Source organism: Apostichopus japonicus, chromosome 17, assembly GCF_037975245.1.
Source record: "Apostichopus japonicus isolate 1M-3 chromosome 17, ASM3797524v1, whole genome shotgun sequence".
NCBI lineage: Eukaryota > Metazoa > Echinodermata > Holothuroidea > Aspidochirotida > Stichopodidae > Apostichopus > Apostichopus japonicus.
The window spans coordinates 4536350-4555000 of NC_092577.1; the positions used below are offsets into that span (position 1 = coordinate 4536350).

The following is an 18651-nucleotide window of genomic DNA, read 5'->3' on the forward strand; positions in this document are numbered from 1 at the left end:
TTTTCTCCATGACAATTCTCTTATTAACTAATCTGTCGTTAGTCGATATCTCTTTTAAATAATGCTTTCTTGCGTATAACCATATATGATGTTATCGCCCAATATACAGACGGAGGGAGGGCCTCAACGTTGGCTGCTATACGCACGGATCTTCCGTCTCGTGGCTCCTCTCTAAATTAAACAGGCTCTGACTTAACGTTCCCAGTATCCTAACAACAAAACGGAGCACTGAGTTTCGTCTCCCAGGAAATGGTACAGTGAAATGATTTAGACAGCCTCTGAGTCACGGCATGGGGCAGGTGTCTCCATTTGGTCGGTGAAGGGTACTCTCAAACAAATATCAATACACAAGTATACCGTCTACCCAGACAAAATTATAGCCTCTCCCGGTAATATATACACTAGGCCTGTCTCCACGACATATATACTATACTGTGATCGACGCCCTATTTGCTAACGCCTAAAACCGCCGTCTGCTCTGCCTAGATGCTCAGAGTGAAGTGAAGTTTCTAAACCTCGTGTTCCATTTCAATTTGCTCATTCCACCTGGAAGCAATGCTTGCAATTAGGGGCATGTGTTTCAAATATTCCTCCTTTGTAAGAGACCTTTTGTTTTATTTAGCGCGCCTCGCTCCCTAACAATACGTTTTGGCATTTACTCTTGAATACGCTACAAACACCTTGCATATTATGCTAATTAGTCTATGACCAGTGGAAACAATCCTATACGTGTCATTTTAACCGTCACAACACCTCCCCTCTTAACAAGAAAAATGTTTACATTTTTGTTTATACTAAATTCATAAAATTACTTTTGTTAAATTAGAAAGTTTCACTTTTATCAACGAAGCATCACCTTTTTTCCTTACTATTTACACATTTCACTATACCATTTCCTTTCCATCCAACAAATAATAATACGTCACATCGTCAATTTGCAACAAACGTATTCCTTTACTTTTCTTGCAACTTAACCTTTTCTTAACTCATTATCAGTACGACTCATATAATCCGCTCCTACATTATCCTTTCCTCTAATGACTTCTATTTTGTACCTATATGGCTATAGAACAAGTGCCCATCTTAGGATTCTTCCATTTGCGATTTTGTTTCTTTTGAGACAAGCGAGTGGTTGGTGATCAGTCTGAATTATGAATTCTCTACCAAAAAGGTATGGTTCAAATTTTTGAACGGCCCACACTATAGCCAGACACTCCTTTTCTGTTACCGAATAGCCCTTTTGTGCTTTGTTTAATTTCTTACTGGCAAATGCCAAAGGGAATGTTTCTTCTCCTTCTACTTGCAATAACACTGAACCAATTCCAATGTCTGATGCATCGCTCCGGAGTATAAATATTTTTTCCAAGTTAGGCAAGTGTAATATTGGGGATTTAATGAGTGAACCTTTTAATGTTCCGAAAGATCTTTCTTGGCTTTCCCCCCATATAATTTTATTAGGTGCTCCCTTCTTTGTACAGTCGGTCAAAGGACATGCAATCGCCGCAAAATCGGGTATGAACCTTCTTTAATACCCAACCAGTCCTAAAAAAGATCGTAACTCCTTTTTGGTTTTGGGCCTGAGTGCTCGTTTCACCGCCTCTATCTTATCTGGCTTTGGTTTAACCAGTCCTCTGCCAATTAGGTGGCCCAGAAATTCAATCTCATCATAACCTATGAAACATTTGGTGGGTTTTGCAGTTAGGTTTGCTTTCCGTAAGCGCTTGAATACTTCCAATAATTTTCTCTTATGTTCTTCCCATGTTGGCGAGTGAATTAATATATCGTCTATGTAGTTGTGGACTCCACTTAAGCCTTGGAGTAATTTCCTCATAATTCGGCTAAATGTTGCCGCAGCATTAACTAAGCCAAAAGGCATAGTTTCGAATTGGTAAAGTCCCCCATGTGTTATAAATGAAACATACTTTTTGGATTCATCATCCATTGGGACCTGCCAGTAGCCTTTAGAAAGATCGATTTTAGAGAAATAGAGATCTTTAGAGAGTTTGGCGAATATCTCCTCTTGATCAGGGATGGGTTCGGCATCAACTTTTGTCACCTGATTAAGTTTTCTTAGGTCTACACAGTGCCTTAATGTTCCATCTGGTTTTCGCAACGCTACTAACGGAAATGCGTACTCTCCATCACCCCTAGTCACTATTCCCATATCTATCATACTTTGTATATCCTTCTCCATTTCCTCTCTAAGAGCATGAGGGGTCGAGTATGGTTTGCACCGTATTGGGGTTTCATCGATGACTTGTATCACATGTTTTCCTAACGTAGTTTTACCCGGTATGTCCGTAAACACATCTTTGAAATTACTTAATAGGATCCGTTTAATTTGTCCTGTTGTTTCCCAATCTAGTTGTACATTAATGTTAACATCCTCTATGCCCTCATTTGGTACTACAGGTGGTAAATGCAATATTTCATCGCCTTTGGGTTCACCTATTGACTCATCTTTAGCTTCTATCGGTAACAATGCTAGTGTTACAACCTCAAATGCCTCATTTGTTTTGCTCTTTTGTAGTGGTTTGATGTCCTCATTTCTTCGATAATATCTCTTAAGGAGGTTTGCATGAAACGTTTGCACTCTATTCCCTAAATCTACCCGGTAGTTCATGCGGTTTAGTTTCTCTCTAATCTTATATGGTCCCTTCCATTGCATGATTATTTTATTTGTGTACGTGGGTAACTAAGAGCAATACCTCGTCCCCTACCTTAAACTCCCTATTCCTAGCGGTTTTATTGTATTGGATTTTATTTCTGAACTTTGCTTTCTTGATTTCCTGTTTAGCTAGTTCACACGTTTTCTCTAGCTTTTGCTGCAAGTCAATAACATACTGGTAAGTGGTCTTAATTTCGGTGTCCTCACACTTTCCCGTCCACAAGTCTTTTAGTATGGCCATAGGCCCCCTAACAGTCCGCCCAAATAACATTTCAAAAGGAGAAAACCCTGTACTGGGATGAGTAGTTTCACGATAGGCAAATAGCAGTGGATTGATATATCTATCCCAGTCTTTTGGACATTCTTCGCACATTTTTCTTATCATATTTTTGAGTGTTCCATTATAACGCTCTACCAGGCCATTACACATTGCGTGGTATGGGGTTGTAGTTAAAGGACGAATTGATAACAACCGATTAACCTCCCGCATTACCCCAGAGGTGAACTGACTACCACGATCTGTTAATACCTCTCGAGGAATCCCTAACCTACTGTACATTGTTAGCAGTTCTTCCGCTACCGCCTCAGTGTCAATGGACTTAAGAGGGGTCGCTTCTGGATATCTGGTTGCATAATCCATGAGTACAAGGATGTACCTATGTCCCCTATCAGTAACTGGTTTAATTGGTCCTACTAAGTCGATAGCTACGCGTTCGAATGGGTTGTTAATTGAAGGCATATCACCTAGTGGGACTTTGGTTATTCTTCCCTTCGATATGATCCTTTGACAGATATCACAAGATTGGCAATACCGTCTAACATGTGCTCCAATACCAGGCCAATAGAAGTTACTTAATATTTTATCCAGTGTTTTTGTACTTGATTCCTCAGTTTATGAGGTACCACTACTTGCTGCAAACTCTCCCCAAATTCGTCTTTGAACCTCCTATACAAAATGTCATCTTCTTTAAAATATTCAACCGTTTTACCCTTCTTTCCCGATTTGTGTTCCCCTGTATCCGCTAATTTCCTACTTTTTTCTAGTGTAGGGTCGTTTTTTTTTGTTTTTCCTGCAAAATACTTGGGGTCACATTAAATTGATCCGCCTCTACCACTTTTAGAGGTTTCCTTGGTTTATTTTTCTTTATTTGTTGACCTCTAGTTTCTACCACTGCGATCAGTTCAGACTCTTGTTGCATTTCCTTTTCCCCTAAGCTTTGGGATTGGGGTACGTTTACTATATCTTCCCCGTGTGAACCGTGATTAATTTCAAACGGATTCTTAACCCCTGGAATGTTGTTTCCTAAAACCAAGTCGCAAATTGGAGTTTTCATACAAACAGCCTCTAGTTTCCCCACATAGAATGGAGTGTCTACTTCGATTTGGACAACTGGATATCGCATAATAATAGTCCTGTCCATAAATGTGCATATCTTGTGTTCGCCAGTAAATTGTGATGGATGGACATACTTTTCGTCTACAACCGCGCCCTTGCACCCTGTATCTCGTAGAACACTAACTACCTTGTGACCAATTTTGCCTCTTTGAATGGGCATATTTGGGTCTTTTATATCTAAACAAGAAGCTCCTAGAATAGGTATCTCCAACCCGCAATCTAACTTAAAGAATCCTCTCTCCTTTGCTTTAATCACATGTGGATCGTTAGTGTCTATTTTCATGAAACCTAATGTTTCCGTTTCAACTACTTGTTGTTCATTGTCGGTTCCGGAATAGATAAACCCTTCCTGTTTGTCCAATTCCTCAGTTGGCCAATTATCTATCATTGTTGCTAGTACCGTTCGTTTTGGGCATACCCTAGCCCCTTGGTTTTCAACCTTTTTTCGATCACGAGCCCAATTCGTCTTCCGAGCCGTCCTCGCGAGCCCATACCCTACCCTGCAAAGTTATCAACTTCATAAAATCAATTTTACAGCGTTTATTAGTGTATTCTTGACACAAGTGACCCGGGGACTCAATCAGAGCTATGTATGTTCCTCCGTGATCAGATGACAGGTACTTCCCAATTAGAGCCTATCTCAAAGATTTCTTACAACCCTCAATGGTACAAGGCAATGGTACAAAGCAAGGCTTCCACACATCATAACCTTGGTAAATACGTAGTGTGCAGTGGTTGGTGGGAGTCACCGAATTCTCTTATACTAGTCTTATAGGGTTAGGGTTGAGTAAATTTTACCCGTTGTACAAGGTTTCATCGAAGAGGCTTCCTAAGAAACATCATCATGTGCCTTCGCCACCAGCCCCCAAAAAATGCCACAATTTTTAATCATTACTGGGGCAATGCTCGCGAGCCCACAAAATCGGCTTCGCGGGCCCAAATGGGCCCGCGAGCCCAAGGTTGAAAACCACGGCCCTAGCCACATGACCTTGCCTTCCGCAAACATAACAAGTTACGTTTCTTTTAGAGTTTGATTCATTCGTTTGATATGATCGATTATTTTGATAAGTTCTTGGATTAGTTGAATTAATACCCTGACCACGTGTACCAGGTTGTCCTAATTCTTGCCCCTGCCTGCTACGAATTCTTTCTTTAGGGTGGGCATACCAACTATGATGGGCTTCAATGTATTGGTCTGCAATTTTACCCAGGTTTGCTATATTAGGGGGTTGTCTTTCTTTTATATAGAGAGATAACTCCTTAGGGCAACTGTGCAAAAATTGATCCTTCAACCATAATTCATACATTCCGTCAACAGTATTCGGTGTCCCAGACAATTGTACCCATCTTTGAAGGTAATTTTTAATTCGAGTAACATATTGTGATGCAGACTCACTTTGTTCAGGTTTAGCTGTTTGAAACTTATTACGAAAGCCTTCTTCGGTGAGTTCGTACCGTTTAAGCAACACTGTTTTCAGTTTTTGAAAGTCACTTGCATCTGCATCGTTTAGGTTATAGTACGCCAAAAGACCTTTGCCAGTTAATAAAGTACTTAAATTCACTGCCCAAATGTTAGGATCCCATCTTTGATTAACCGCTTATCTTTCAAATCGCAATAAGTATGCGTCCATATTGTCTCGACCTTCTACAAACGCAGGTAATTTGAGAGAATTGACCCTAACTGACGTTTGAACTTGACCATTTGCACCATTTGTATGGTCCCTAGCATGTGCCTCTGCTTGCTTTGCCTTCGCTTCTTCTATTTTCAATTGCATTTCTAACATTTCCCGCTCGTGGTCTCTCGCCTCAGCGCGAGTATCACGTTCTCCGTTACGCTCCTCATCAATAAATTTTTTGAGTTCCTGACCTTCTAACCCCAATTTGGTTCCAATCCCTGTTAACTTGTCAAGATCCATCTCTGCCCTCACTTCCAAATTTACGTCAATGAAATTACTACCTAGTGTTATTAAGCACACTATTACAAAGAGTACGCGCAACGTTACCTCAATATTGAACATTACAACTGTAAATACCATTGAGAAGGGGGGGGGGGGTCAGTATACGAGTATAACTGGTTACCTTGATACCCCTGAGAGTCTCCCTTACACCGCACAACCGACGGATCTGGCACCTGCTCCTTACCGGACGAGAGGGCTATCTATCAATGAAAGAAATATGAAGGTATTTACATGTATTCCTTTTACATTATTATAACTGCAATAAACAATTATAAAACATACATAATCACTAACTACCAAATGTCCCTCTACCAAATACCTATCAGCAATAGTCACCTTAAATAGATATCCCTAATTAGATACAATTAAATATTATATTATAGATAACGCAATCCCTCCAATAATTGTACACGGAATCTAATCCACACCAGTTCCAAACATGTGCAATACTCTGTATTGTTTTCCATCAATTTGAATTTTCCCAATTTTCAAATTTTCCCGGACAGGCCCCCATTGTGACGTGGGAAATTCAAATAATAAATTCCCACTCGGGTTCTTTTAACACTTATGAAAAAAAAGATGAAATGTAACAGTATGCTTATAAATAACGAAAATTTATTATTGTACACTACAATTCACATAAGCTGCTTTGCTAGATTAACTGTCTTTTACATAACAAAATCTTAAGTTTACTGGTGCCCTTCTTTTACTCAACAGAAAATGTTTCTTTTAACTAACGAAGTCGGGTTTTTTCTCCATGACAATTCTCTTATTAACTAATCTGTCGTTAGTCGATATCTCTTTTAAATAATGCTTTCTTGCGTATAACCATATATGATGTTATCGCCCAATATACAGACGGAGGGAGGGCCTCAACGTTGGCTGCTATACGCACGGATCTTCCGTCTCGTGGCTCCTCTCTAAATTAAACAGGCTCTGACTTAACGTTCCCAGTATCCTAACAACAAAACGGAGCACTGAGTTTCGTCTCCCAGGAAATGGTACAGTGAAATGATTTAGACAGCCTCTGAGTCACGGCACGGGGCAGGTGTCTCCATTTGGTCGGTGAAGGGTACTCTCAAACAAATATCAGTACACAAGTATACGGTCTACCCAGACAAAATTATAGCCTCTCCCGGTAATATATACCCTAGGCCTGTCTCCACGACATATATACTATACTGTGATCGACGCCCTATTTGCTAACGCCTAACTCCGCCGTCTGCTCTGCCTAGATGCTCAGAGTGAAGTGAAGTTTCTAAACCTCGTGTTCCATTTCATTTGCTCATTCCACCTGGAAGCAATGCTTGCAATTAGGGGCATGTGTTTCAAATATTCCTCCTTTGTAAGAGACCTTTTGTTTTATTTAGCGCGCCTCGCTCCCTAACAATACGTTTTGGCATTTACTCTTGAATACGCTACAAACACCTTGCATATTATGCTAATTAGTCTATGACCAGTGGAAATAACCCTATACGTGTCATTTTAACCGTCACACAGACTGTACAGTGATGTCAACTGATTATATGTCATCCGAGGAATCTGACATGGAGAGCGAACGAGCTAGGGTACCGTGACGCCTCAACTTGGGCTGTTAATTAGGCTGAACAATAATAATGAAGGTATGACCCCCCCCCCCCCCCTCCAAATGGTGAAAATGGTCATTGTTTGATGTGCCGGATTAAGCTTGTGGGAGGCCCGTGGCAAACAGTTTATTGGAGCCCCCATAGAGATACATTGGCACCGGATAACGCCGGATGTATAGCTCACAAAAGACATCTATTTGCCCACGGTGGTTATGATACGTACATTAAAACATCACATAAAAACAGTCATTGATCAACAGTGTAAAGACTGCATATCGAAGTCCATTTCGTTTGACTTCTTTGAACTTTTTGTACCATATACAGCGTAGAATAATGTAACTTTATAACAATATTTCTTTGAATTTTTTACCCAACATTTAAACTCGTGCCCCTGTTGCACGTGGATAATCCTGTCCTGAGCGTTTGTTGATTAATGAGGCACCAGGAACAAACAGCAAACGCCGTTGTTTCGGATACAAACAAGTTGCAGTTGACGATTTTGTATAATATAGAAGAGTTTTCTCTAATTTAACATTTGGTGTAATATAATTACATGATACCTTTAAAACGAAATCCTGTCTGAGATAAATGCAACAAGGAAGAAAGAATATGCCCATAATAATAGATGTCAGATTAATTATTATTTTCTTGTAAGTCTTTTGCTTTAATGGAAGCCTTTTTTATAAATTTCCCTTCACAACTAATATATTCCATCAAGGGATTAAATGTTAAGGATTAAGTTATCCTTAAAATATTTTCAGGAAACAAAAGCCAAGAAAAAAGCATGATTCTATTAATTGTTAATGAATCATTAAGTAAATCATATTTTAAAATAAGACATAGCTATAGAGCATAGGCCTAATAACTTGTCCTCGAAATGTTGTTGTACTTGTACGTTTGTCTTTCATTATTCATGCATGGTTAATTCCAGACTTTCAGGGTAAAGAATTTAGAGATCTTGTTTGGGCTATCATTGAATTTTATATCAAAATATATGTTAATTACAATAAAACTTAAAGCAGCAACAAAATATTAAGCGTGCTACGAAATGAGGCAGGAAGTGGTGTTCTGTGTCAAGTTCGTTCCACATAAAAGAGGCTGGTACCGTTTCCGGGCCTGGGTGGGGGGGGGGTCGAGGGGCCGATAACCATCATGGAAGAAGTGCCTAGGCGTTTATATCATCTGAGGATAAACACACCGAATTTTAAACATAAATTTGTGTGGTTCAATTTAACTGCTGATATGTTAAGTTACTTCAAGTGGGTAGCTGGTTTTCAGAGGTTTTTATTTGCAAACTAGTAACTAAAAATAGAAACATTCAATATTTACTTGTTTTTTCCTTCTTTCACCTGGCATTAAAATCGTTGCATGTGTATATAATTGCCACAATGTAAGTAAAGTCATATTTGGGCATCAAATTACATTCTCCGGACAATAATGCATGTTTTGAAAATTGATAAGGAAAATGGCTTCTCGAGGTTCAAACTTTGTATTCAAAAAGCTAAATATTCAACACCATAATGTAAAGCAATATTGAGTTGCATTTAGATGTATTTACACATCAGAAGTGGTCTTTCGTTCATTTACATAGTTTTTGTATAAGTGTAAAAATAACAAATAAACGTTTACGATGCGATGTGAAGTGCAAATATATAAATAAAAAGGTGGAAAATCAAACGAGTGTGATTTTATGTTTATTATTTTTAATTTTCTTTAAATCAAATGTAATATTTGATAGAGGTGGTCCGTGTATTTCTCAGCCTAATCAACCCGATTAAGACTCCCTAAACGTGGCGAATAAGCCCAGCCCCTGTATTGGTCGTAAGTAATGTGTTTACGATGAGCACGTTTCTCCGTATATATTGGTGTAATCATGGCGTTTACGATGATCAATGCGAGAAGTTTACTGCTGGATTCAAACGTAAACTCCAGATTAACGGTCATGTTTAAGGTAGCGAATCTGTTGTAATTGTGACCGGAAACGTAAAGATTACCATTCCATGAAACCGCACGATTAAGTAAGCTTCACCGTATTTGGATGACACTTGGCGTTTACGGTCACCGCCTACTCGGTAAATAAGTCATCGCGAACGCGGAAAACTCACGCGTTTAAGTTGGGTCGTAAGCTAACCTTAATCACTAGTTTCAGGAATGGAAACGTAACGGAAACAGGCTTGGAACTCGGAATTTACGTCGCAATTACAGACCGAAAACGGCGATTTAAACGGGTGTTTTTTCCCGTGTGAGTAGTGCGTTCGATGAGGAATATTTAACCAAAAATAACCCAAAAGATCTTAATTCGATTAAAAACGAATAAACTAAAAGAGCAATCGACACAGCAACGTATTCTATTTAAAGTCAACCAGACATGGCTCATTATTATCATTGCAAAGAAAAAATGCCGGTACTATAGGGCTTCCGTGGTCTTCATATGGGAGTGTGTATCCCAGTGCGTTGATTTTGTTTTTAATCCCATTGCTGTTTTGTATACAACTATTGTAACAAGTGTACCGATAATAACATACAACTGCGACGACGTGTCTTTTAAATGTTAACCATGGCGTACCTTGAACCATTGGATTACATTGTTTTAATCATATTCCTGATGTTTTCTGCCGGGGTCGGTGTCTACCACGCCGTACGGGGAGACCGCCAGCGCTCTGCAAATCAATACCTACTCGCGAACCGTAGCATGCACCCGATACCAGTGGCTATTTCTGTCATCGTGAGCGATATCCGCTGTGACATTCTTGGGAACACCTGCGGAGGTATACATCCACGGGCCTCAATATTGGGTGGTGATCCTCAATAAAGTTATCCCCTTCTGTCTCGTGGTCTTCTCATTTTGCCCCTTGTTCTATCGGCTACAAGTGACCAGTATCTACGAGTATCTGGACATGAGATTCGGTAAGGCTGTCCGATACTTGGGTGTAACCATCAATTTTGTATATTTGATGATCTACATGGGTATAGTGGTCTATGCCCCAGCCCTAGCAGTGAATGCAGTCACGGGCATCAGTCTGGCCGGTTCGATACTAGCTGTTGGTTTCGTCAGTACATTCTATACGACGATCGGAGGAATTACTGCAGTCAGTGGCGGCGGAACCGGGGGGGGGGGGGCTTGGGGGGGGGGGGCTCAGCCCCCAATGAAAAAGTTGAGGGGGCAAATGCATGATAAGCCCCCCAATATTTACCAAGGCTCCGAAACGTGCATCTGCCCATTTTTTAATGCATACTTCTCGATCTGTCCGATGCACACGTATATACTACATAGGTGTAATAATTACATATGATAATTGATTGTCTGTATCATGCCTCATCGAATATAAGTGTTTTAAATAGAGGGTAATAAGCTAAACCTACACTCATCAACATTTGCGTTTACACTACGAGTACACGCAAGGCGTGGAACATGGCTTTATGTTTAAACGCAATCAATTATTAAACGAACAAAAACACAATATTAGCATTTCACCTGTAGTGTATACAGGGTACATGCATTCATGACATGATGACAGTGCTAGGTCATAGAAATTTGTTGGCAACTGCACATGGTTTTGGAATTACCCATTTGTTGACATTAAGAAATGCTTTCTGTTTTTTCTATATGATATTTATTTAATTCAGGGGCGTCGGAGCCGGTACGGGCAGGTCCGGCGAACGCCGGACCAATATTCACGACGCAAAAAAAAAGAGAAAAAAAGTAGGACTAAAAAATGGAAAAAAAATCTCTGAGGTATATGTTTCAATAATTTTCAATAATGATTACGGCAAGTAGGCTAAATGTGACTTCTCTAGCATGGCAGGGGTCTTGTTTTCAAGCTCGGGAAGTGCCATTTCCTGCAATCTGGGAGGAATATTTTCAAAATTTTCTCCATTACGCGCCAACCATGGTGGCGCGTAGCGTAGTTTGACCTACCAAACGCCCCCCCCCCCCCCCGATAATTATGATAGTTGGCCACACTCTGAACCGCCGTACCAATCAAAAATAGCATCCGACGCCCTTGTTATTATTGCATTTAATTGCAAGTAGTAATTTACTACACTCAAAAACGCCTTTGCGAGGACACGTCGAGTAATAGCTACTCTCTTAAAACACCATCGAATATACAAATTACAATGTTTTTACAGATTTTTACGTGCAATCTGAGAAATTGCAGGCTTGAGACCCATATTTTAAGGCTAGGTATTCGCAGCACAAAACACTCGGGAGTGCCGTTTCCGGCCATCTGGGGGGTTTGAAAAACCCAAAATTTTCTTGTACGCTCCGCGCCAACTGATGGTGGCGCTCCGCTTAGATAGTCTCCACACATTAGCCCCCCCCCCCAATAATTTTCCCGTTCCGCCGCGCCTGACTGCAGTCGTTTGGACAGATGTCTTTCAGGTGAGAATAAATTTCCTATTACACAAGTGAGACACGGACCCAACTATCATGTTTAGCTACTTCGACAGATACAATTGTTGTTGTTGTGAAGAACAATTCATCCAAGCAGCTATGCAAAGTCTTGCTCCTCTTTGGAGAAATCCTTCCCATCCCATCTGAAATCTTTGATTTGCTCTTGGTTTTTCTTGTCATATTTTCAAGGTAAAATGTTAACATGTGGATTGAGACTGACACCAATGTCATCATCGTGCCAAGAGCTTCAATATGTGTTTGTAAAACCCACCTCTAGTGACGAAAATAAACAGGACGGTGTCGTGTGGGTCGAACAACAGCCAAGTCACATACCAAGTCACATGATCACTATAGGTGGCTTCTTTAAGGTTTTTCCCCCTTACAACGGATATACCTTTGTGACAGATGTCCATATAATCTTTAGTCAATGTTGATAACTCCTGCTAAGTAAAATCTCCATGTTTTGCTCCATGGTGTATCGCTTTATTTGGCTCCTGTGGGTTTTAGTTTCACTGTTATTGAATTTGGGAACTTGTGGAAAGACGATTCTAAAGGTTACCGTACTACAGGTAGTGTTTGCGTGAGAACATAATGTCAAACTGTGAATTGTTTGACTTCTAAGATTAAAGTAGCTGTATATATTAATCAAGGTGAAAAAATTACATTAGGTTGCTATTTCCTGGAAAACATTTGGCAAAAGTAAAATAAATGAGTACATCGTAAAAAATCAGCAGAATTTCTGATATGAACATTAAAAAATCATTTTATCGACTAGAGCAAAATCATATTTTAAGATACAAGGTGCATTTTGATAGACAATGACGTTAACTGACAATTAATTATATAGGTAAATCACATTTTAATGGTACATCAAATCGAAGTTTGTAATGACAAGCTATATCGCCATCATGACAACACAGAAAATTTTCTGTGGTGCACTAAGGGAGGGCTTATAGACCGTTACTTAAATATATATATATATATATATATATATATATATATATATATATATATATATATATACAATCTAATATATCGACACTATCTAAGCGGAGCGCCACCACAGGTTGGCGCGGAGCGTACAGAAAATTTTTGAGTAAAGATACTCCCTAGATTGCAGGAAATGACCCTTTCCGGGCCTTGCTAATTTGCAGATAAACGGAGAATAAATAGGTGTCGTCGCCATTTTGTCGGAAAATTACACCAACAGAATATGACAAATGTCAATAGGTATATGGGAGCGCAATAAAATAGTCAATAATCGCGAATAAGTAAAAAGTAGTGAAAAGCTGAAAAGGGCGCCAGCAGTCCATTTGAGTCCGTCGGGGGGGGGCGGCATCCGCCCCCTGACTGTATATGTGGACGCTCCGCCACTAAGGGGATGTTGGAGAACTGGCTGAAATGAGGCAAGTCATTGGCCTTAGACGAAGTTGTGTTACGCTTACCGGTACTCACACTCACTGCTTCCACTTTTCACGGGGCGTGAAGACGCGGTTGGGTGACAATGTGGTCTATAGCCAGGGGACGGGCCGAGGGTCCCCCAGCAATTACTAAAATTATTACACCTATATAGTATACGTGTGCGTCGGACAGATCGACAAGTATGCATTGAAAAATGGGCAGATGCACGTTTCGGAGCCTTGGTAAATATTGGGGGGCTTATCATGCATTTGCCCCCTCAACTTTTTCATTGGGGGGCTGAGCCCCCCAAGCCCCTCCCCCCGGTTCCGCCGCCACTGCCTCCCGCCACCACCCCCTCTCTCTCTCTCTCTTTTCCCTGGCCTCAACTACTACCTTGAGTGGAAACTTTGTCTGTGACATAGAAAAAAACCATACACAAAACAAAAAGGAGATACAAGGTTCCCTTTAATACCAACTTTATTGAAACTTGCAAATTCGCATTAATGAGTTTAATCATATGAAAAACAAAACCCAAATATATTTAATTATTTACCATAATTGTTGAAGAAACCTTGGCTGAAATAGGACAAATATCCTTATAATAAACAACCAAATAAAAATACCATTATTCAATTGCCCATTAATACAGAGTCGATTTTACCGCCAAAGACCTAACGATCACAAACTTATGTCAGTACTTATGTAAGAATTGCAGTACCTTCATGTATGATCATTTGGCATTTTAACACTGAATACATCGCATTGAAAGAGTGAACACACTGAATGACCTACAGACATTAAGAAGTATCGGGTATTAATATGTGGATAATTGCAAACAAACAACTGATTGGATACACACTGAAAGATCTATGGCTGTCATCTAACTGGAGTAATTTAATGTGGACATTGACAACATGGTTGGATACACACAGAATGCTCCATAGATGTTATGACTTGGGTATTTTTAATGTGGACATTGACAGCAATGGGTGGATACACACTGAAAGATCTATGGCTGTCATCTAACTGGGTATTTTTAATGTGGACATTGACAACAATGAAGGGATACACACTGAAGGCTCCATAGATGTTATTACTTGGGTATTTTTAATGTGGACATTGACAGCAACAGGTGGATACACCGAGAGATCTATGGCTGTCATAACTGGGGGTATTTAATGTGGACATTGACAACAATAGGGGTGGATACACACTGAATGATCTATGGCTGTAATCTAAGTGGAATATTTTAATGTGGTTGGATACATACTGAAAGTTCCATAGGTGTGATGACTTGGGTATTCTTAACGTGGACATGGACAACAATGGTTGGATACACACTGAAAGCTCCATAGATGTTAAAACTTGGGTAGTCTTAATGTGGACATTCACAGCAATGGGTGGATACACACTGAAAAATCTATGGCTGTCATCCAACTGCAGTAATTTAATGTGGACATTGACAACAATGAAGGGATACACACTCAAAGCTCCATAGATGTTATGACTTGGGTAATTTAATGTGGACATTGACAACATGGTTGGATACACACTCAAAGCTCCATAGATGTGATGACTCGAGTATTCTTAATGTGGACATTGACAACACTGGGTGGATACACACTGAAAGATCTATGGCTGTCATATAACTGGGGTATTTTATTGTGGACATTGACAACAATGGTTAGATACATACTGAAAGCTCCATAGATGTTATGACTTGGGTATTTTTAATGTGGACATTGACAGCAACAGGTGGATACACCGAGAGATCTATGGCTGTCATAACTGGGGGTATTTAATGTGGACATTGACAACAATAGGGGTGGATACACACTGAATGATCTATGGCTGTCATCTAACTGGATTATTTTAATGTGGTTGGATACATACTGAAAGATCCATACATGTGATAACTTGGGTATTTTTATGTGGACATTGACAGCAATGGGTGGATACACACCGACAGATCTACAGATGTCAAAAAGCGCCAACAATTTTACACAAAGTACTGTCCACCTATTATCAATCTCCAAGAATTTTGACAGAATAATCAACCAAAAGCTGTTTTTAAAATGTCTTGACATTAAATAAATAGATATGACTTAAAACACATCTCAGGTTATTCACACATGTTCGGTACTACATGTGGTCTTTTGATGCCAGTTGATGCCTTAAAATAAAATATCATAATTGAGGGAATCTTGGGTATGGCAATATCTTCTTAGTTTTGAGAACCTATGAAATTTGACAAAACCGTATTAGATAGGATAAAGAGATATAGGGAAATTTTTCAGGACTTTGCCACCACAAATGAAGCTAACAATGAAAATGTATAAAATGAACTTATTTTTTTATAGCATTTGAACAAACTCATTGATAACTGAAGCTTTGTATCAAAAATGAATTACATAGTTAATACAAGACAAGTATTGTGTTACACATTTTTCTTTTGCGGGGGGGGGGTTGCTCATTCTCAACTTTTTGCAAAATACTAAAGAAATTCGCAAGAAATCATGAACTACTTCAAGTTCTCCAAGTTGACTGACGTGTGTAAGTAATATTTTGCCCACAATTGCCAGATTTTGATGGAAATAATTTTAAATGATATTATCATAAACCAGTGTTTACTGAGTGCCCAATATGAGAGAAATAATTGAAAATTTTAATTTTAATTAATTTAATTTTTAATTAAAAAATTTTTTAATTAAAAAGTTAATTTTAAATGTCACTTGAAAGAATAAGCTGTCTTTCCATTCAATTGACTGAAATTTATAAGAGTAAGAATTTAAAAGAGTAACATGGTACGTGTGACATAGTTTGAAAAAAACTCAATACCATATTTTATAGTAAAAACCATTTTAAAGAAAAACAAAGCCCAATATCTTCTCCATTGTTGATACAAGTAGTCATTCTTTAAGCTGAAAGAGAAAGAGAAACATTAATAAATAAATTAATAATCATATTTAAATTCAGCAAAAAACCATACTCATAACTGAAGGTTATATACATTATTGAGTGATTGGAGCTGGTATAACAGTGAAAGGAATCAATAATATACATATTGTTCATAGCACCCAGTTGGGACAATGCTTTCTTCCATACTGCATAATGTCCTGCTTTAATGTACTTGCAATGACAGTACGAACTGTATGAATATCCTGTCTCTATCAGATAAAGGTTAAAGAACTGTTCATACTGCTAGTACCAGTGCTTTGAAGCATGATACGAGAGGACAGTATTGAGTGGTAATAGCATTAGAATCGGATAAAGGTTAGGAAATGTTCATACTGCTAGAACTAGTGCTTTGAAGCATGATATGGGAGGACAGTACTGAGTGGTAATAGCATTAGAATCAGATAAAGATTAGGAACTGTTCATACTGTCAGTACAAGTGCTTTGAAGCATGATACGAGAGGACAGTATTGAGTGGTAATAGCATTAGAATCGGATAAAGGTTAGGAAATGTTCATACTGCTAGAACTAGTGCTTTGAAGCATGATATGGGAGGACAGTACTGAGTGGTAATAGCATTAGAATCAGATAAAGATTAGGAACTGTTCATACTGTCAGTACAAGTGCTTTGAAGCATGATACGAGAGGACAGTATTGAGTGGTAATAGCATTAGAATCGGATAAAGGTTAGGAAATGTTCATACTGCTAGAACTAGTGCTTTGAAGCATGATATGGGAGGACAGTACTGAGTGGTAATAGCATTAGAATCAGATAAAGATTAGGAACTGTTCATACTGTCAGTACAAGTGCTTTGAAGCATGATACGAGAGGACAGTATTGAGTGGTAATAGCATTAGAATCGGATAAAGGTTAGAAAATGTTCATACTGCTAGAACTAGTGCTTTGAAGCATGATATGGGAGGACAGTACTGAGTGGTAATAGCATTAGAATCAGAGAAAGATTAGGAACTGTTCATACTGTCAGTACAAGTGCTTTGAAGCATGATATGGGAGGACAGCATAGAGTGGTAATAGCATTAGAATCAGATAAAGATTAGGAACTGTTCATACTGTCAGTACGAGTGCTTTGAAGCATGATATGGGAGGACAGTATAGAGTGGTATTAGCATTAGAATCGGACAAAGGTTAGGAACTGTTCATACTGCTATTACCAGTGCTTTGAAGTATGATACGAGAGGACAGCATAGAGTGGTATTAGCATTAGAATCAGATAAAGATTAGAAACTGTTCATACTGTCAGTACGAGAGCTTTGAATCATGATATGGGAGGACAGTATAGAGTGATATTAGCATTAGAATCAGATAAAGATTAGAAACTGTTCATACTGTCAGTACGAGTGCTTTGAAGCATGATACGGGAGGACAGTAGGTAGTGGTATTAGCATATTTAAATTTGTCCCAACTGGCAGGTTTATAACTCTGACATCCTGTCTGGTATAGTCCTCATCTTAAGTCCATGTCCTTTTGTTTTACTTTCGAGACTAGAACGTTCATCGCCTGTGATGTTGGTCAATGTGTTGGCTGGTTCTGTATGTTTTATGGCATGCATAAATCATGGCGCCAATTTGATCATAGACCCCAAATTTGAGGTTTTACCAATACATGACTGACCAATGAAAATGCAAGTTATCACTCAACAGATCCAAATTTCCAAAAGTCTTTCAAGAAAAATATGTAAGTTTTCAACTGATAAGGTCATTCATTGATCTTGCAACTGATTCTCTCATGTGGAGTGGTTGTTAATTTACGACACATTTTGTTTATCAAACTCCGGCCCCGTCAAGTTCTGGCTTTTGCAAACTATAAACCAAAATTCAGAGAGAGAGACAGAGAGAGAAAAACCCTAGAAAAACTAAGCAATGAAATGTAACAAGAAAAACAAAAGAAAACAAACATACTATGACAACAACTACAAGAACAGAAAACGGCTGTTTGGTAAAGACTACATTACCTCGAGTACACAGGCCAGGGAGTGAGCCCATTACGGTAAAATCGAGGGCGTCACAATCTACTTCGAGGAGTAACAAAGCATTAGGGCAACTGCTGAATCTTTGGCAAGCCCCAAAGCACGGCCCTGAGGGGACCGCCTGCATAACCGCTGGTGGGTAGAGAATTCTACAGACTGCTCTACGGAGTGATTCATCGTCGCAAGTTCCCGGTGCAAAGAACAGGGGCAACTGATCATCCCTCGGTAACAGACTTAATCTCAACGGAAACATTGGTTCAAGACTAGCCTGGGTGTAGGGTAGGTAGGCTTGACATGGTTCTG

General features: G+C 39.2%; 1 protein-coding gene across 1 annotated transcript in view; it reads right to left on the bottom strand.

Moving 5' to 3' along the window:
* Positions 1–15865: 15865 nt before the first annotated feature.
* The window catches only part of LOC139984292 (CUB and sushi domain-containing protein 3-like), a 74129-nt gene continuing 71343 nt past the window's right edge, over positions 15866–18651 (bottom strand). The window contains exons 32-33 of the mRNA XM_071998143.1: positions 18334–18651; positions 15866–16326 (exon numbers count right to left, since the gene is read on the bottom strand). The exon at positions 18334–18651 is cut by the window's right edge and continues 18 nt beyond it. Coding sequence (XP_071854244.1) covers positions 16322–16326; positions 18334–18651 — 323 coding nt within the window. The 3' untranslated portion in view covers positions 15866–16321. The remainder of the gene's footprint in view (positions 16327–18333) is intronic.